This window comes from Ceratotherium simum, chromosome 19, assembly GCF_057802395.1.
Source record: "Ceratotherium simum simum isolate JZ-2026a chromosome 19, ASM5780239v1, whole genome shotgun sequence".
NCBI lineage: Eukaryota > Metazoa > Chordata > Mammalia > Perissodactyla > Rhinocerotidae > Ceratotherium > Ceratotherium simum.
Window position 1 is genome coordinate 12,522,833 of NC_141918.1, and position 22,038 is coordinate 12,544,870.

At 37.6% G+C, this 22,038-nt stretch overlaps 1 protein-coding gene across 1 annotated transcript; it reads right to left on the reverse strand.

Annotated features, from left to right (window-relative positions):
• Nucleotides 1-1,872: 1,872 nt before the first annotated feature.
• On the reverse strand, nt 1,873-21,275 carry AKIRIN2 (akirin 2). The gene is made up of 5 exons (XM_004422107.3): nt 20,495-21,275; nt 6,151-6,294; nt 4,108-4,257; nt 2,820-2,891; nt 1,873-2,562 (listed from the first exon to the last, which is right to left on the reverse strand). Exons 1-5 carry the CDS (start codon nt 20,727-20,729, stop codon nt 2,552-2,554), a joined length of 612 nt encoding a protein of 203 aa, XP_004422164.1. The 5' UTR covers nt 20,730-21,275; the 3' UTR covers nt 1,873-2,551.
• Between the last annotated feature and the right edge of the window lie 763 nt (nt 21,276-22,038).

Genomic DNA, 22,038 nt, shown 5'->3' on the forward strand with positions numbered 1-22,038 from the left:
GCAAAAATAGTCATTTCCAACCCTTGCTGCTTGGATCACCTAGGGAGCATATTAAATAGATTCCAGCAGTCCTCCCCTCCTCCCAATCTTACAATCTTGCGGGGTAGAGCCTGGAAATCTTTCCTAAAAGCTCTCCAGTTAATACTGCTGATGCAATAAATGTCTCATTTGGAAACCATTTTCTTTAGGGATATACGTTCTTGCCATAGGCCAAAATAGCCTTGATATTTTAAACTTCCAATATTTATTTTTCTCAGATTGCCTATAGCTATTTTTCTTCAAAAATACAAAGAATTATACCTGGCCATGTGCCCTTATTAATCAGAGATTTACTGAACACATTACAGTAACCTAACTGCATGCAGCACAATTACCAGCACTGCCTTTTACTAAAAGAAATGAGATGACTGTTAGCACACTAAATTCTGTAGATATTTACCTATTAAAAGCAATTTCAGGGATTCTGGAGAATTCAGAATCCCTAGGTTGCTAATAGAATCTTTTTTATTGAGATTGAGTGTGGTTGGTATGTGAACTAGAGTAATCAAGTACTGGGCGCATCTAATTATAACTAAATCCAAGAAGTTGCCCCCTTTTTTTATTTTCTGGAATCACCTCACACGCTACTTAAAATCAGTAAGTAGCCCATAAGCTAGGACTTGCTGATAAGGTGATAAGCAGTATTTGGCTGTGGAGGAAATTTTATTCTTGATCAAAATTGAATCTAGAATTAAAACCATACTACTTGTGGCTCCAGATTGCCAGCACTGATTTTCCTTGTAGCATATCTTGCCCTCCAAGTATAAAAACCAGCTTTTTTATAAATTTAATCTATGTGAAAATTCACACATGCTTTACTTAAAAAGAATGTTCATTATTTTGCCCTTACTGGGGTTAAGAAGGGATAAAACATATTTACATACAAACATATAAACACTCTACTCCCACTCCTCCATATTGTAACGTACCGCTTGCATTCTCCTAATACAGTGGTTCTCACCTGGGGACTCCCCCAACCCCCAACATTTGGCAATATCAGGAGGTCCATTGTTGGTTGTCACAATGAGCGGAGAGTACTACTGGCATCTAGTGGTAGAGGCCAGAGATGCTGCTAAACATCCTAATACTCAGGACAACCCCACAACAAAGAATGATCTGACCCAAACTGTCAATCAAGCTGAGGTTGAGAATCTCTGTATTAGTCCATTAAAACCAGGTAGAATTATCCACCTTATTTATGGCCACCTTGTTCTATACCAATATTTCTCAAACACTTAATGGGCATATGAATTACTGGAGGAGCTTGTGAAAGCCCTATACCACTTTTTGGCCTTATGTTAAACAAAGAACTGGTGAAGTATAATCACCCAAGTTAAAAAGGAAAAAAAATCCTTTTTTCTTCTTCTACTAATTAGGTCAATAATATATATGTCCCAGTACATTAATGGTTGGTTTAATTAGTGGAAATATGCTAATAGAATTTAAAAAAAATTCACTGAAGCATTTTTTGCTCACTTCATTATAGGGAAGCTATGTTCGGAAGGTGAGTTAAATGTGCTGAATCATGCTTTCATATACCATCCTTTAAAAAAAGAAACGCGTTCTACTGTTATCTTTGATGTAAAAATTCTACAGCTGTTAAAACTGTTCTATTCTATAACATTCTATCATGCAGTCAGTTATAAGAGAAGCACTTTGGAATCAGAACTCAGTTTTTGAAAAGAGGACTCAAATCTTAGATTATTTGGTATATTAAAAGATTTTTAAATCTTTTCAGAAAGTTAACTTCATTGATCCCTGGAAAATGTTTAAACATTTAAAACACTGGCTTTATTCAAATACTACCCATCTGTACATTAAAAAACAAGCAGATTAGAAGTAAATGTTTTATTCTTTCAACTAAATTCCAGTACTACAAGGGCAGTAAAACAATGATACACTGGAAAAAAATGCAGCAATAAACATTTGTTAAAAAGACTGATGGAATAAATAAAAACTACCAAAAAAAAAAAAAGAAAGAAAATCATATAAACCCATTCCAACACCCCCAAGAAGTCCTGGAATACAGAAATGCCCTCCTCCTCCACTATTTCACAGGAAGCACTGTAGGCTATTTGCTTAATTAAATGTCCTGGGATTACATTCTAAATTATTAATAACTGGTTACAGCTTGGTTGTAGTGCACAATTAAAATCACACTAACTTCATCTGAAGTGTCATTCTACAGTTTTATTTACACAACCAGTGAAGGGCATGTTCTTAGAATACCAGCTTTAATCCTTTTCAAACATTAATGTAAGAAGCCAAATTGTAATGATACAGCAAATGAGACCACTGGTATTAATACAGGTAGCAAAGGTCCACATCCGGGTGGTAGTGACATCAGGGAAATTTCCAAAACCAGTTGCTGCCTAAGAGTGGTTGCCACTGACGAAAGCTTGAAATAACCTGTATTCATAGGGGAGTATTGGCATTGCTGCATGTCATAATTGGGACCTCTTGCAACAATTCAACAAAGAACAAGGCAGCCCACAAATGCAGAAAACGTGATTCATGAAACATCTAAAGGGGGAGAAAAGGAAAATTAGTGCAAAGTGTAGGTTAAAATTCAAACACATACCAGATCTTCATCCCCAATATTGTCCTAAGTATTTAAGTAACCAAAAGCAAATCCTTAGTCAAGTTTTGCTGCCTATTTCCTCCAGGCTTTTTCTCCATGATTTTCTGTTAAATTCTCTTCTTGGGTATGAAGATAATTATAATAAATGTCTTCTCCTTAAAAGACTGTCTTGTTTTTAGTTCAAAGATGAAATACTTACAACTAGCAGGCTGTTCTCCATATCGTCGCATTATTTGATCATGCGTAAACTTCACAAATGCATCATATTGTTCTATAAATAAAGGTACATGTCAATTACATGATTTGCAAAATGCCTTCTCTAATATATTACAGCCAGATAAGTTTCCACTGAAAAATCCAATATATATAATGAAGCAATTCTAAGCTGGGACTTAATCAGACACATAACCTCAGTAATAATAATAATGTATAGGGGCCAGATGGGTGGCATAGCGGTTGTGGTTAAGTTCACACACTCTGGTATGTCGGCCTGGGGTTTGCAGGTTCGGATCCTGGGCACGGACCTATGTACCGCTTATCAAGCTATGCTGTGGAAGGTGTCCCACATATAAAGCAGAGGAAGATGGGCATGGATGTTAGCCCAAGGCCAATCTTCCTCAGCAAAAAGAGGATTAGCAACAAATGTTAGCTCAGGGCTAATCTTCCTCACCAAAATAAATAAATAAATAAAAATAAAGGGCTTGAAATAAAAACACAGCTTTCCACTCTGAAAGTTTATTCTAAGTCATCTATGAATGGCAATTTACTGCAAGGAGAGGAAATGAGATAACAGTAGCTTAACAGGACATATGATATATCCAAAAACATCTACCTGTAACCTAATCAGATGTCACAGAAAAAGATGTTAATAACTAAGCAAATTCTCTTGCCTATATTAGCACCTTGATTTAACTCCTTAAGAATCAAAAAGCTTACAATACCCACTAAAATCTGTGGCTTTAAAAATCGGGGAAAATTCTGATTACATTACTATACATAATAAATTTTATTTACTGCACTTAAATTATCAAATTTTTACTACAAATGTTTTTTGGATAATTAGAACAAGAATGCAGCAGCTTTTGATAGTCTAAAATGATGTACACAGTGCCAGTTAAATATTTCAAGTGTCTACTAATGGTCAAGTTATCATGAAAGATATAAATTCCAAAAATCCACAACCAAATTGTGGCACAGCCAAAGTCAAGAACGTTTTTAGCTCAGGGTGCATCAAAAGAAAAATCTAGTTCACTAATACTGCTGCTGATCTACATGGCTAACAAATACTATTTCTTGAGGTCACAAAGGAGGGTCATGAGTTACAGGAAGGTTCATTTCCTTTCTTGAACCATAATTCTCTGGTTCTTAGAAAACATATTGTACCAGTGTATGGAAAGGGTAATTTAACTGACGTGAAGTACATGTGGGAAATAATGCATTTCTTACAGTGAGTTTCTGGGAGACTCTAAAATAAACTCATCTCATACCTGCAAGTTTTGTGTTCAGTATTTCTTCATACTCTTCTCGAACTTTCTCTTCACGTTCTTTCAACAAACGTTCACAGATCATCCCAACCTGCCGTAGAGTGAATAAGGGCTGTTCTTTTTTTAATGGTGAGGATGTTGCAGATGAAGTCCCTATGTATAACATGAACCAAAAAAAGCACCTGATTTAGAGCCATCATAGAAAGCATCTTCTAACTGAAGAAGTTTCATTTGGATCTTATCAACGTTCATATAAAAGCATTTTCTATCAGTTTTTAGCACATTATTTCCCTACCAGTCTTAAAACAGGTTTAATCCTATCAGCATGTGGCTGGAAAAACATGGCAAGATGTATGCAATCAAATATAAGGGAAAAAGTCTGAAGGCGAGTGGAGAAAATTACAAGACACAAACAGAACTTAAGTTTTTGTTTTTTAGTTAGTGATATTAACTAGGAGAGCAGTTTGTAAAAATAAATACTGAGAATATATTCCTGATATTCAATATTAAATTTTATGTTTCCAAGTCCTTAAAGATAACAGCCACTAGGCATTATCAAATAGTGATACTTGATAGAAAAGATTTCTTCAGAATGCATTCTTCTTCAAGTACTACTTAATACACTCTGATTTTCCAAAAACATCACTCCTCTTTTCTTGAAAAGAACATCTGAAATTAATATTTTTGAGAACTCAGGATTATGATAGCCATCCGTTATAACACTGCTACAAGCATTTTATACACATATAATACACAAACCTGCCATCAATTGTTGGTCCTGCTCTGTGTATCTGCCCCTGCTACTCCCAATTCTTTTTACTTGCTCCTTATAACCTGCATGGCTGGGACCAGTTAACTTAACTATGCTTGTTAGAGCTGTGTCTATCACAAGAATAAATATACCAGCTTTAGTCCATAACTACACTAAGGCTAACTTTATTTACTTTCAAATTCCCAGCTTTCTTAGTTGAGGCTGCCAGTTAACTCATCTAAGAAGCAAACTGACTAAGGAATGATGATCATCTTGGTTTTCTGCTGATACAGCAGATATACAGTCTCTACCCTAACCTCCCCTTACCACGTTTCACCCACTTATACCTGGCCCCCTAAATTGGCAGGAGTACTGCAGAATGTTTTGAACAATTTCATGTCTCCTAATCTAATTTTATTTGACTGTTTCATAGCCTTTAAGTTTTTTTATTCTGCCAAGGTTTTCCTACCACTGCTGGGAAGGAAGGGAAGGGAAGGAAGGCAGGCAACTGTTGTCACAAGAAAAACTGTTTTGCTGAGAACTTTACTAAAGGTAAGAGCCACTTTTGATGGCTCTTTATCAGTAAGAAGCTTTACTTTCCCTTCACTTCCAACAGCCTTCATTTTTCTGCCTTTTTTTTTTAAAAAAAAAAGTGTACTTGCAAACTACTCCCTCCAACAAAAGGTAGGGAGAAGTAGATCAAAAATAATCCACCTTTAGGAATCTATCCTAATAGGGTGTATGTACAGGAACATTTTTGTAAATACTGTAATAGCAGAAATTCTGAGTCCCATTATCTATCATTAATGGTTAGTTTAATAATTATGGGAAATCCATAAAAAGGAAAACCATTCAGCCATGGCAAGGTACATCATTACCTAACAAAAAAGCACATGGTATAGTATGTTTTTTTTTAATGGAGGCTACAAATCATAGCACTTCTGAGGAAGTCCACTTAGGGGATATTATATACAGGTCTTTGCGTGGCGGGAATCCAGGTGGTGATTACAGTCAGCCCTCCATATGTGCGGGTTCCGTATCCTCAGATTCAACCAATCTCGGATCCTGTACGTGCTATGTTTATGATCCGTGGTTGGTTGAATCTGTGGGGTCCTGGCAGGGATACCAAGGGACAACTGTACCTATTTTGTACCATACTTTTAAGAGATCATGCATTACTTGTATAAATCTTTTTTAAAATCAAGGGGAGAAACAGGAGCTTGAGTGACTAAGGCAACTTGGATTACCTTTTCGCATACTAAACAGTATTTCCTTTCACTTAAGTATATTTTTACCTGGTGAAGCTGGTCCACTGAGGAGAAATGCATGTGGCTGTGCATCAGAAGTACAACATGGATCTGTCTGTTGGAAACTAGTTTCTAAATGTCTTCTCTTCTGCATGCGTTTATACTCTTGTTTTATGTTGTACAGAATTTGTTCTAAAAGAAAAAAGTTAAAATTTGGCAAGATAGAAAAAAAGGTAGTGTTTCCAAGAATTATTTAGTATATCTACTGAACATATTCTCTTCAAATAATATCCAGAAAACTGATGTTCTAAGAGGAATTAGTTTCAGCATTAATGGGGGTACTCATTCAGCAATAGCACATACACGCTACCTGGAATACAGCTATTCTACAATACCATTCTTTTTGAGCAGTGATTAGCAAAAAATAAATTTAAAAGTTTTTCATTTAATGTAAAGATAAGGGACTCTGAACTAAAACACGTATTTTTCTCATATTTATTAAGAGTCCCAAACTCAAAGGTCAATCATTCATCACACATATAACTATTAAATTAACAGGATTGTCCAAGACCATAAATAATTAGAAGCAGGGAGGACTAGGTATATTCAAGCACACACTAGTGAGAAGTGAGAGTAGATCAGCAAAATGAGAGTAGATGGGAACTAAAAATTATCATACATTAAATAAACAGCAAAGTGTTGTCTGAACCTTGGAGATAAAAACCCACGTAAAGTGATTGGTACGAAACAGTTACTCAACAAGAACCACTATACCACAGTGCCATTATCTTCAACCACAACCATCTATCGAAACGGGTAAAATTATATCCAACATATCCTTTAGGCTAGTATGATTCACTTTAGAAGGCTTTCTAATTTAAAATAGTTACCACTTAGCCTCTCCAGAAAATCCCTCCCTGAGGTTTCCACTCCCCTACAAACAGCCTTTGTCACAACCACCATAGCTCCTAAATTAACAGCTTATCCATGTGAAACTAATCCCAAGAAGTTTATTAGTCCCAATCTAAAGCAAAAATTAAACAAAAACTAAGTTAAGGTGGCAACAGGCAATAAAATGATTCATAAATATAATGGAGTGTAACTTGATCAAGTCTACAATGATGCATTAATTTAAAAATGAATTGAAAATTCAAAGGCTAAAGATTTATGTAAGATGAAACAATCTTTTTTTTTTTAATTTAACACTGATGGTTTTCTTAGGTATGTACGAAATTCTCATGTCTCTTTTCTCACTTTATATTGTTTCCCTACTAAGAAGAACTTTTAGGGCTTCTGAGAGAGAGACGTGAAGAGACATCCTTCAATCTCTTATTAAACATTTTAGATTCTGCCAATTTCATTATTTTAACTGGAAAAAAAAAGAAAAGTTGCAAAAGATTTAGCCACTGAAGATTCCACTTACGTAAATTTTGTGTATAAACAAACTTGTTTACATATACACGAATGTGCAGTTTAAATACAAAATTATACATTAGAATGATTAACTTCAGGATGGTTGTGTGAGGGGTGCTTTAGCTGTATTTAACGTTTTCCAGAATGTTAACATTTGTTTATATTAAACATGGTCATTCAGTCCTTTTCCATTTATTTGAAATAGCTGGTAATTTAAAAACTAAGTTACAGTGTGAAATAAAATGGCTGTCTACTGAACAGTTAAGCACCTTGATAGAAATGAATTTCCTAAGATCCACAGGTGTCCAATAAAACTAGTGCAACATCCTATACCAACCAGGACATATATCCTTATTTTTTAATAACAGAAGTCTTTCAGTAGCAATATTCTAAAGGTTTTGAAAGTAATGATGTTTTGATCTCTGATACACAGCAAGCTTCACTCATTTATCACTTTCTGTTCAAAGCTACCATCATTCTGATCAAAAGTGCCTAAATTCAAAGCATCCTCAAGTTTATTCACAATCAGAGACTTCAAATGTATTAGCACCGGGTAACTTGACCTTAACATCTTTTGTGTGACAGTCTTTGACCACCACACAGCTGTTCTCAGATTACTTTCGTCTTCCTTTTGCTTCACAAAAATCAACCAAAGCACAACTAAGATATACCAAAAGAATAGTGGTAACAAACTCAACTGATAGTCTCAAACAAGATCTAGCTTAGGATTAAGATATGGTAAAACTTTTAAAAATTTAGCTTTGTAAACCTCCACACCATCTAATACTTAAGAGACATCATAACAACCTAAGGAATTTTAAGGTATACATTTGTACAAACGAATTCACCAATTTAAATGACCATTCGGTAAGTTCTGACAAGTGCATACCTAAGTCTTGCAACTACCACAACCATAATAAAGAACTTTATCAACCCCAAAAAGTTCTCTCATGCTCCTATTCTTCACCTTCACAACTACATTCATATACTGTCACCATACAGTTTGCCTCTTCTAAAATTTCATATAAATAGAATCATAAAGAGCGTAGATTTTTTTTGTCTGACTTCTTTCACTCAGCAAAATGCTTCTGAGATTCATACGTGATGTTGCATGAATCAGTAATTCCTTTTTTTATTAACGAGTAGTACACACACCACAACGTACCCATTTCTGTTTAATGAATATTTGGATTCTTTCCAATTTGGGGCTATTATCAATATTCAAGTATAAGTCTATGAGTGGACAAATTTTCATTTTTCTTGGGTAAACACCTAGGAGTGGGATGGATGGCCTGATTCTACGGTAAGCGCATGGCTTTACTTTCTAAGAAACTGTCAAACCACTTTCCAGAGGAACCATACCATTTTGCATTCCCACCAATAACGTATTACAGTTCCAGCTGCTCCACATCTTTGCCAACACTTGATATTGTCAGGTAAAACGCTGAAGAATTTTGAATGCTATTGCTTGCACTGCTTTTTACATCTAATATGATGCAACTATGTCATCTAAGCCTCACTGTGCCTTCAGATGCTCTAATACTGGTAACATGCGATCAACAACGTTATGCAGTGAATGGTCCAATTTAACTTGGCCAACATCTCAGCAGCACAAGCAGCAAACAGCTAACTGCAAGCCTCAAGCTCAGTTTATCTCAGTTCAGAAGTATAAGCAGTTTTGAAACTGATAACTCAAGAAATTTCCCCAGATTTAATATTCCACAAATCAAATTTTAAGCTCAAGGTAGCTATCTGGCTGACTTAAGCTGCTTCCATACTAGCTGGATGAAGTCCTTCCGGACATCAATAAAATATCTATGTCTACTTAGTCTTAAACTACTTAACTTTAGCCATCTCTTATCAAACTAGCAAGTGACATTTTATTACAAGTACATGTAACATCTGACATTGTGTTCCCAACACAATTTATAGCCCATTAAAGAAAAAGAAAGACAAATGAAGCTTCATATACATTATCAGTTGCACATTTGCAGCAAATCACTTAGAGCAAAATATATACTTATCTTCATGACAATCTACACCACAAATGGTTGTATATTCCCTTTCAAAATCCTAAAAGCTACATCACTCTTTTATCAAAATACTAAGACTTTCTTCCACTGTACTAGGTTAAAGTGCAAGTCAGTATTAGCAAATTCTATGACTAATGGCGTTTTCATTCCCAAATCTAGTAAATGCCATTGAGATTGCTAATAAAATTCTCCTCTTTAACAGGTAAGAAATTACCGATGAGCCAGCACTTATTCCTTTGGGAACTTTTAAAAACTCAAAAAACAAAAAACCTAGGTAAATGTGAAAAGAAAAAGCCTGGCTTAAAGCAACATTAAGCCTACTTGCAAAATATTTCACTCTTAGTTGCCACTGATTACTTCAGAAAGCCTGGAGACAATGAATAAGGTGATCAGTATAAAACAGGAGAAACTAGTTGATGGAATAAAAAAATAACTGATTTGATGAGGGTAAAACAAACAGCATCAAGATGGGACTAAGAGCAAAGGCAGGAATACGGAATTAGAAGCAACTAAAAATGTGTTTAAAGGAGAACCATAAAACTGGGGAGAGTGGGGGAAATCTTTCTAGAGTCGAGTCCATAAGATGTCTAAAAATCTGTGATATGTGAAACTAAACTTTTGCTCCAGACCTGTACAGACTTAACGTTTTCCTACTGGCAGAATTATTAAATCAAACATTACGGTTTCATTAACAGTTTTAAATTTAGGAGTATAAGACACTTTTTTTAATCACCTTATATGATAATTTCTCTACGGAGTATCTTTGAAAAAACAAAGTGAAAGTTCATCTAGATAGATAACTCAAACAATGGGATTAAAAATAAACTAAATCTTAAAAATCTAAGTTCTAGGCAGGAACACAAATGAAATGGGAAACCTGTAAACAATTAAGTACAGAAAACCTGTAGTAGCCACTAAGACCTAAAACTAAGAAACTGTTCCACATAAAACAGACCAAATCTAGAGCTCTGAACTACATACTAGACATTGCCATGTCTACTACATAAATTAAAACACATACAATTTAGAGTTGCTATGGAGACCCATCTTTGTAAATCGACTATTTTCCCAGGATCATCTGTTCAGAAACTGAAACAGTTCTTATCTTCTCCTTGAGGGACACCTTAAGGACAATGTTCCTATCCAGCTGAAAGCTATCTAACTAAAAATGAGCTGATGTCATTTTTAATTCACTTTAAAATTACTGCTACATCAAAAGGACGTGGAACCAATTTTAACACAAGATTATCAAGTTATATCTACATTTTTTTTAACTTCTTTTTGGATTAACATGAATCCTAATAAGCATAATATAGCTGCACACAATTACATAAACATTAGAGTATTAGCTACAGTACTTTAAAAGCAACTGGCTTAGATTCTAAATTTACATTATATTTTACTGTATAAGAGGCATTCATTTATCTCCTACAAGAGGAAGAAAAACTATAATCACTACAGGTCAAATTCTATTATTTAACTGGTACTACATGATAGCCAATGATTACTTATTTGAAATAAATGATTTGATTCAATTTGTTAAAACCCTGCAGGGTCAATGTATAAATTTTACAAGTTAACCACACAATGGAAGTCACTAATGCAAGGAGTCCAGCAATGCGCAATCAGCAGGTGGCTCCTCCCTGATACTCAGGAAGTTTCACACATTTTATATTACTCTAGATTCTAAAGGGATATGTTAACCCCTGTTGCTTTTGTTGTTTAGCTCTTTTACTATCTCCAAGTACCGTTTCATATAACTTACAAACTAGGAAAATACAGAGTAATAAGAACCAAAAAAAAAGCAGTAAGTGGGGAAGAGAAAGGAGAAACTGAACCATCCAAAACCCAAAATATGCATGCTACAGAAAACATTTAATGCCAAGGCAAGAAGTCCAGCTTCCATTCCAATTAACCATGGCCATGAAGACAAGGTAAGGTTTGGAAAATACAGAGAGCAGACCCCTCGAGAACTCCAGGCAGCACAATCAAGCTGAAGAATAAACTCACCTTCTATAACATCTTATTAGGGCACCCAAAACACACACAAACATGAGCTATAGCATACATGGAAACCAGAGGTCGCAAACTGATGATTCACAGGCTATACTGAGCCCAAAGACATGTCTGGCCTGAATACTTTTTTAAAAAACAAGTGTGAATTTGTGGCCAACATTTAAAAGTTCGGTGATTTTACAAGTCAGATTTCTGGCTACTGCTGGGGAAAAATTCAGCTGAAGAGTAGTTGCTACCTTCTGGGCATAAGTTCTCAAATGCTTCTGAAACTTTAATGCACACACAAATCACCTGACGATTTTGTTAAACTGTAGACTCTAAGGGATGGAGCCTCAGATTCTGCATTTCTAATGAGTTTCCAGGCGATGCTGCTGGGCACTAGCAAGGTTAGCATTCACTAGTCCCCACCTAGCTTACTTTACCCCTGCATATTACCTGCCTGGAACTATGGGCATTTAAGTTTATATCCCCTGCTTAAAATAATAACTCTCCTACTGCGACAATTAAAAACAAAAGTGGTTGGTTTATTTATTACTGTACATACAAGGAAGTGGAGAGCAAGAGAAGAAAAGCAGTAACAGCAGAGATTATTACAAGTGCAAAGTATTTAAGGTGATCTCAATTCATTTTGCCACCCTCAGCTGCATGGCTTTGGTAGTTCTAAGTTAGACAAATGCCTCCCTTGCAGGAAAATATTCTGTAAGTCCATTTAAACTTGATTGGAACTACTTAAGGAGACTCACTACATGACATTAACATACATATACTGATTCATTCTTCCTAACATACTTTTCTTAAAATATAAAATTCATGTTCATTATGTGATTGATAACAAATGCATTTGCTTTTCTATTATGTCTGCTTTAAAAGAGCAATTAAGACTACCTCTCACACCAGAAGGCACTGATTGGAAGCCCACACACATCTTTTGTTTCTCCCATACATTTTGTAAATTAGCTGTGAATATTTAAAAGTCAACAGATTTCACAAAAATTCTGACTTCTGGGGGCAGGAGGGCTACTGGGAAGATCTGACAATAAAAAGGGCAAATTCCCCAGGGCTGGAACTAAGAAGAATGGTCTGAACTATAAAGATATAAATTAGAAAGTCATCTTTAAATGGAAACTGAAGTTGGGAGCATGCATGCGATTGCATAGGGAGCTATTAAGCTAGATAGGAATGGAGCTGAACCTAGAACTAAAAAAGAACTCCTAAATTTAATGGCCAGATGAAGACAGAAGGAACAGCCAGAGATGTGGAAGAAAACAGTGTTGTCACAGAAGGAGGAAAAAAGTATTTCAAAAGAAGGGAGTGGGTCAGCAGTGTGAATGCTTAAGAAAGGTCAAAGAAAAGAAGGACTGACTGTGTGCCATGGAAGTCATTAGTGACTTGACAAGAGCTGCTGGAGGCACAAACAGACTAGAAGTGAGGTGAGAACCGAAGAAATGGAACCAAACAGACTATCTGAAAGCTCTTTGAATTTGGTTTTGAAGTGGAGGAATCTGGACGAAAATGAGGATGTTTTATTTACTTTATAACGGGAGGCCTGACAATATTTAAAGCCAAAAGTAAAGACCCGGTTGAGAGAGAAAAATAAGAGGATATGGTTCCTTTGGAAAGAAGTGGGATCCTTCCCTTACTGTGTAATAAAGTGCTTTAATTATCTCATTTAATACTCCTCAATGATACTAAAAGAGAAAACAGGACAGGCACAAATATTGGTAGTGTTGGTACTGGGAAAAACAAAGAAGCTGTCATTTGATGGCTTCTATTTTTTCTGTGAAGTAGAAGGCAAGGTTATTCACTGAAAGGCAGGACTGCTGGACAATGTAAAAAGTCTCATTTGAGGTTGTCCTATTGTGATTGTCTCCAGCACCCAGGGACAGAAATCTCTTAATCCTCACAGCAACCTCAGGAGGCAGATACTACTATCATCATGTGCACAATTTTATAGATGAGGAAAATGACGCTTTGCTTCAATGTCTTCTGAAAGGTCACACAGCTGGAACATGGCAGAGCCAAGCCTGAGCTCAGAACCTAAGCTCTTAACATCTACTGCCCTCTCCAGTATTCTATTACTACATCTAGCTGGTATTCCACAAGTACCTCAAGTTACAATAAAGTCACAATGAGGAAAGCTCACAATGAGGAAAGCTAATTTTTAAAAAACAGGATGTCAGAATAGAGGATTACTATCATGTACTATTGATACTTCATACTCTGAAACCTCAAACTCTATGACTGTTAAGAAGGTAGTAACAAAAACAGAGCATAAGTCTCATCTACCTAGAGCCCTGAAACTGCGATCACTGGCTATAACCGAGTAATTATAAGAAATCTTCATATTACATTCAGATATTTATATAAGGGATGCTTCAAGAGCCTCTAAACTGCCTCCTCTTAGGATAGGCACCTGCATCTAGCCAGAATGTTTTATCAGTGTTTTAAAAGTGAGGACATATTCTAAATTGGTAGGTCAGCAGTGCCACACGTAAACGACTGATTACAATGCCAGCCTCTGATAATGTACTACTTCACCTTGGGCCATGAATGGTTGTTACAGTGAGCATCGGATTCCCCCGTTCTGTCACAGCAACCTAAAACCTCCTATATTTTTAACCAATTACACCACTTCAAAAAGTTTTTCTTCCAGAAAATTATATTTTAGCATTAGGAACAAGGCAACCCACCATAACAATTAAGGGGCCAAGTTCAGGGAAGATAATGTTTGAAAAACCGGTTTTCTGCAATCTTCCAAATTCATCCTACATTCTATTCTTCATTTGCTAAGTCAGTTCAACAATTCTATCTCATTTTTTAAAAAAAGAAAACAAAAGAAAGAAAATCAACTCTTCCAGGTCCCTCCCTCCAAACTTTCCCTTTAGTTTGATTTTTGGAGGGAGTTTTCTAAGAATCAACGTTAATGGAAATGAAAATGAATGCTAAACCAAAGTCAGAATACACGTCACAGACTGAAACAATTTCAGAAACAGCCAAAAAACAAGCTTCAACACTCACCTTAAAAAAATCACTTTTAAGGCTTCCAAAGTAGTAAAATTATTATTTAATCAGTAAGCTAATTTCAATACTTAGGCTGCCAAAGGTGAAGGTAATGCTAATGTGGATAAATGTCCACAAGGAGTTAAAATACAGTCATGCACCTCATAACGACATTTTGGTCAATGATGGGCCACAAATGCAACAGTGGTTCCCTAAAATTAGGACCATACAGCCTAGGTAGTAGCTGACGTTTGTGTAAGTACACTCTATGACATTCCCTCAGCAACGCACTAGCCTAATGACGCGTTTCTTAGAATGTATCCCTGTCATTAAGCGATGCATGACTGTAGGTATATTGATAAAGCATAAAGATTAGAGTATTTTTATTCAAGTTTGGTTAGCTAATAAAGTATCAGCAGTGGCGGCTCTATCAGTCCCTTGAGAGATTATGTCTTGTCTTGGCCTAAGCAGCACAGTATCTGGAACTCAAATGAGGTTCCTAAAAGCTTAACAAGTGACTTCTAGAGTAAGTATTTAGATTTTTTAATCATGTTGAGAAAAACTAGGTACATGAACAGATCTAGAAATTAAGTCACACCCAAAAATTGTACTAATGGAAAGATTACAATTTTAATAAAATGAAACTTGCAAAGCAGTAGTACATTTCAGGATGATCTGCCTATGCCATTTGTGACAGACAAAAACTAATGACTTAACGATTTTTTAAATGGCGGAAGGAGGAAGTTATGCCCCAAAACAAACTACAGGCATATTATGAACTGTTTTTCTAGTGCTGGAAGGTTAAAAACCACTACTACCACCCAAAAAAGGCTAACATCCCAAGAAGGATTACAGAATCTGGCATACTGAAAAATACTCATCAAAAGGCCTAAAATAAATATCAAAGCTGACAACTTGACATACGGCAGAATTTTAATTTACCTGCAAGGATTCTCTCCCTGCTCAGTGTAGATGCAATATCATCCCATCATGTGAGAAATTTGCTGTAACTTAAATCATTCAATTCCTCTAGAAATAAAAGATCAGAACTTCATATTACAAAAATATTTTCTCCTAAAAATCATGTAAATTCTTCAAAAATGTGTTTCTTCAAATGAGCAAATCTCTGCAAACAGTAAAATGTATTGCAGATGGGACTATTTCAAATATGTAATGCTTTAATCCATGTTTATCATCACTGCCCAAAAAGATGAGGGAACACTGAGAAGTATACTTCAAGTGCCTCAGAAAAAGTATGGTTCAAAGTCTTCAACTAATTGTTGTATTTATTACTACTCATTTGTTTCAGTCACAATTTTTTTTAGATGTTGTCACATATTGTGGCTATATTGTTACAAAACAGTCTAAAAAGAAAAATTGGTACATAATGAGGGGTAAAACCCCAGAATGATTCATATAGGTTTGAACAAGTATTCCACCCTTCATACTTTGAAAGTAAGTAGTCTTCTCCAAAGCAAGCAATTCCCTGTGGTTTCACATAAGGCATAGAGAACACTGAACATTCTGTAGGTCAACAATACTAGCACAGTGTTAACACACAGACAGCAAGGACCACAAGTAGCTGATTAATTCAGTTATAGGTACTTGAACAGACCCAACTCCAACAACATTATCTAGTTTCATGAACCAACTATCCAACACATCCAAAATTAAACCCATGCTATCATTCTGAATTCTTTTTTTTAAGTGCAAGGAAAATCAAGTTTCTTTTCAAATAGAAAAAACAGACAAAACTGGGCACTTACACTGACTTTCTTATTCTCAACCTTTCAAAACAAAAAGCGTTTCTATCATTGTGTCTTCCTGGGTCTATCTAAACACTTAGGAAAGGCCTACCTGATTAATACAGTATGTATATTCTTTTCCCCATAAAGCCAGGTAAGAAGTGAATAAATTTATTATTCTCCTTTACATCTCAGATTATGTCTCTGCGGCAGCCACGGTAGCTAGTAGCATCTATACCTAAAGGGCTAACATCTCTCTGATATAGCCATGTTTACCCTATGTGTTTCTATGCCCAAGTTAGGCTTTATTTTTCTACTTTCAAAACAAAATAGCTCAATAATGAATACAACTGTGCCCTGCATTTAATGGCCATAAACTTACAGGATTCTTAAATGCATAATTCATAAAACTATGAAATAACTCCAGCTACATACATAATCCTAAATAAAATATCAGGTTTAAAACCCAAAGTACAAAGACCATTAAAAACAGTTTATTTGCCAAATCCACTGAGAAACTAGAAGCAACTTAACAGCTGTCTAAATAACCACAAAATATTAAAAACACTTCTGGCTCAATATAAGTGACATCTGAAGTGAAACGCTGCCTCCTCCAACAGACATCTCATTTGTTTGCCTAGAACCATTTATACTTCATTTAAGCCAGCTGGTGTCTCCGTTTGCAGGCATGCATCAATGTCTACTGAACAATCTAAGTTCTGTAAACTCTTCCCCATTCACAAGCTGCAATTTCCATTTTTAATGGCAAGTTTCCAGCAAATACAATGAGTTCCTTCAAAGGAATTTAACTCTTCATCCAACTGAATTCCTAGGGCAGACTAGAGCAAAAGTAACAAAATATAAACAACATGCATAAAAGTGCCTAGCAAACTCACAAATAGGTTGACATCCACAGAAGGATCTCTTCATTAGACCATTCATTCATTCACTACACAATTACGAAAAACAATGTGTTGGATTTGACTGATAGTCTCTAGTAACATTACATAATACTTTGGTTTTATTAAAATAATCTTGTTCTTGGGAATGTCATGACAATCTTTTGACTAAATGGTAATATTCTGAGCTGTTTCAAAAACCAACAGAGAAAAACATAACACTTTGAATCTGTTTTCAACTAACTTACCAGAATGAGTACTGATGTAGCTAACAGAGGCATTCATTTTCCCAACCATAGTCAATGCTTTTTTCCCTCCATACCTCCACTCATCATCCACTTTTCCTTTTCCACATCCAGGGGTATATAAACCTCACTGCTGATACCCTAGAGCAGGAGTGGGCAAACTTTTTCTGTAAAGGACCAGATAGTAAATATTTGAGCTTTGGGAAAATACAGTCCTTGTCAAAACTACTCTACTGCTGCAGCCTGCAGTGGACAATACTTAAATAAATAAAAAATTGAATAAGCACAGCTGTGTTCCAATAAAACTATTTGCCCTTTCCTTTTTCCTGGCATTAAGTTGCAACAGTTTGAAAAATATTGATTTAAATAATAGTCATCAAGTCAAACTTTGGAATTACCTTTCTGGGATGACTAAAATAAACCAGAGTTTAAAAGAGAAGTAAAGTTGCTGAAACTACTAGTAAAGCCGAAACGTGACTTCAGCTACACATCAGAAGACACTCTGTAAAAGTATCCAGAAAAGAATGATGATAAAATAATGGTAAATTTATATACATGCTCTGAAAAAAAAAAAAAATCACTTCAGTACTCTAATTCTAAACTATTTAAATTTCTATTTGAACTCATGGAAATGAAAGGAAAACAGTTTCCAGAGAGTCCCAGTCAATCTCAATTTGGTAAGTCACTTTCCATTTCTAATCTTATCTACTTAATTCAGCTAAGGATATACGAGTATTCACTCTTGTGAAGTTTAAGAATCACCACTGATAAATAGGAATCTAAAAATTAGGTTCATGGGAAAATTATTTCCAAGTTTGGTGACATGAAAACTGGGAAGCTCTTTGATACCTGCACAACACTGCAGCTCCCATTATGACGTTATTACAAAACCATACAGGAGCATGCCCAAAACTGGCCATGTAAACACAAAGCCAAATTAAATTACATGTAAAATGTCACTCAAAATAGCAGCAAAAAAAAAGTAAATTTTTGCAATTCAAAACGTTAGCAATTTTAAATGCTTTTCGAAGTTAACTTTTTACGTTAAGATTCAAATTAGTTAAATAGCTAAGTAACTTTTAGCAGACAATAAAAATCAATTATGGTGTGATTTTCGAGTTCAGGATCTGATCAAACTTCCAGAGTAAACGTCCAAAACAGAAGATGCAGCAGTATTTTGGAAAATATGAATTCAAAATCAGCAGGCTTAAGCAACTCCAATGATTCCAGTTGTTTTACTATCATATAATATACTTAATGTAAATTTGAGAAAATTCGGAGCCAACTGCCTTAGCCAATGCTACAAATATATCAATGAAATCACAAATTTGCAAAGGATCCCAATTCTTTCCAAATAAGTTTCCTTTACAGTGAGGACAAATGTTACAGCCCCTGGCTGGTTTGCCATATATGCTCAAGACTATTTTCGCATTGAGATATACTTCAGCTCCCAAACCTAACACTGTATTAATTCACCCCCTCGACTGAAATTTATTGCTGGTTAGCTAGAGCTATTTTTAAGTGGCCTTATTAGTTGTTAAGTACAGATTCCATGGTATCATTTCAATTTTCAATGATCCTATTTCACTAAAAAAGACAAACTCTAAAAATAATGTTAACCACCAGGAGCTCATTTGTAACATTGTTTCTTTTTTAATGTAAAGCCTAACAATAAATCAATGAATGTCTTTATATAGAAAACAGTTTAGGTATCGTCATTAAATAAAATTATCTGGGAATTCCTCAAAACTCGCCACAACTCTAAAATAGTATATCTTTAAGTTAGATCAAATATTGAATAGCAAAAATGGTAGCCTAGGCATTTGAAGGTCTCCCCGCATATCTGGGGAAGGATATTTAAAAATCTGACCTGAAAAAACAAAACGAGTCAATTCCAAGTGGAAGCTACCAAATATAGAGATATATACGCCTAAATTTTTTTAAACCAGCGATAATGAAACATTTAAATCAAGCTATGAAAAAGTTTTGTCTACAGGTCATATTATTACCAAAGGCACATACACGAAACCTTTGCATGCTACACACACAAAGGAAACAGAATTACACTACCAGTCCACAAAAGCCTATCTTAGGACTGTGCCAAGGGCACACAAGGAATTTCAAAGTACAGAAAAAACTGGGCATACACATGCAGTACAAAGCAGCCAAAAGACATTTCCCCGTAGTCACTTTCAGGAAATGTTTCAAAATGAAAAGCAAAAATAGTCTGAAGTCCCTTCGAATCTTGGGTTGACTTTATTATTCTTAAGGCCTAGGCTGTTTTCTCCCGACATACTTTGTTGGGCTGAAATAAAGCACTTCCAACTAAAAACAACTACTTAGCCCCAAATTTCAATACAATTTGCTTTTCATTAAAAGTTCAAGTTTCTCAAGGTCTAGACGTATAGCGTGATCATATTACAGTACACGGGAAGAGCATTTTCTTTGTTGTTGACCCTGCTAGGGAAACAGGTCTTGACTCAGCCAAAGTGGCGTTCTTGTGGGTGATTAATGACAGGCCTACATCTCGCCCCGGTGACATCCATCCCCACCCCCCACCCCCTCTGTACTAAAATCAGCCATGTCTGAACTGGAGAAGGGGCTGCTGCCTCGCTTCGAACCACCCAGTCCCAGAGTTAACAGCTGCAACCCATCGATTCAGGGAGACAAGACACCGAGATTCGGGGTAATTGTGACCCTTCCCTTCCCTAAATTTATGAATAATATCGCCCTCTCCGATCATTTCCGCTGGAGCTCTCCAGACTACGGAAACACTCAATTCCAGTCACTGGCCCAAAGAAAAGGATCTTCCTCTTCCCCACAATACCCGGCAAGGCACGGCCCCTACCCACCCACCTCCCGACCGCCCCCCAACCCCCCCACTGATCTCAAGCCATTTCTATTGTCTCCCAGACTGGACTAGCTAATTGAAAGAAATGTGGTCGCCCAACTAGTCCGCTAAGAACGAGGACGCGTCCTGCGCCCCGGGACCCCCGTCCCCTCGCCCCTACCCCCTCGGCGGCCGCGGGGCCGAGTCCCACCTGTGGTGAGGCGGGAGGACACGTCGCCGAAGGGGGACGGCTCCATTCGGAGATACTTCTGCGGCGAGGCGGCGGCGGCCGAGAAGGAGGCGGCGGTGGCCGCGGCCGCCGACGACGGGGAGGCTGCGGCCGAGGTGGGCGCCGACAATGGCGCACATCGCCTCCGCTTCGGGGACGCCGGGCTCAGCAGAGGGTCGAAATCCAGAGTCCTTTTCAGAGTGGCTCCGCACGCCATGGCCGGGGCCGCGGAGAGCCGGGCTCGGGTGGCGTCGGGGAGGGCAAGGGAAGGGGGAGAGCGGGGACGCGAGGGGAGCCTAACCGACGGGCTCAGGAGCAGAAGGGCGGGTGGCGGAGCGCCGGTGGGGAAGAGAGCCGCCGCCGCTGCCTCCGCGGCAGGGCAGTGGCCCGGGCCGGCGCGGGCGAGAGCGCGAGGGGCGGTGGCGGCAGCTCACGCCCGCCGCGTCAGGGGGGCTCTTCCGCCTCCTCAGGCGCGGCTCCCCCGGGAGAGGCTCCAGCCGCCCCCGCCGTCCGTTCGAGCTTTGCGCCGCGCCTGAGGCGCTCCTGCGCTGAGACCGGCTCCCTTCGGAAGTCGATACCAGCTTGGTGAGGTATGACGCCCGAACACGGCTCCTAAGCCGCCTGCGTAGGCTCAGAAGCTTGAGAGCGGCGGTCGATGCGGAAGGATTGCGAGGTGGTGGCGGCGGCGGCCGGAGCTTAAGCTAACACGTCCAGCCGCTTCCCCTGCCACCGTACGACTCTTCCACCCGCCGCCGGCCCCAATATGGCGTCAATAACAACGCCGCCGATTCAAATCCTGCGGCGTCAGGGCGCGTGCGCATAGGGGCGGCCACCCTGAGGGTTCTTTCTGGGAGTTGTAGTTTTTCACTGTGGGAAGGAATCCGCATAAAATGCGGTTACGGAGGAGTAACGGAAACTACGACTCCCGTCATTCAAGGCGCGTGATTCTGAGTTCCGGGTTAGAATTTAAATCCCCCTACACAGTGTGAGTGTAAAAGGAACTAAGGAAAAGAGAAAAAATAAAAGGCTCCGAGAGTGTAGGAGAGGGGAAAGCGAACCGATGGGGAAAGCAGGCTTAAAAAACCTTTAAAATTCAAGACAGTTGTCCGATACCGCTCCCGCTGTGCTTTGACAGCCAGGAAATAGAAAACCAAGCCAACCTAACAGTCCGACAGATTAATTTCGGTAATGAGTGTCAAGAAGAAAACCTGTCACATCGAGGGGCTAGGAAATAATGAGATTATGGAACCTATTTAGGACTGTAAGAGAGAACAACAGTAATAGTATCAGGTTACAGGATCCTTGATTGAACTCGATCCTTGTCCTTCCCAGGCAGCTGCTTGCATCCACTTACTAAATTTGGCAGAGCCAGCTTTATTCTGTAAATGAATAAGATTTGAACGACGTACAGAATGAAATTGTTTGCTTTGGATAAAAAGCGAGTGATATAGGGAATTGTACTATCTCTGTTGAATATTGGTGTATATCTTGTGAACAGTAAAAATTGAATCAAAAGACGTAATGAA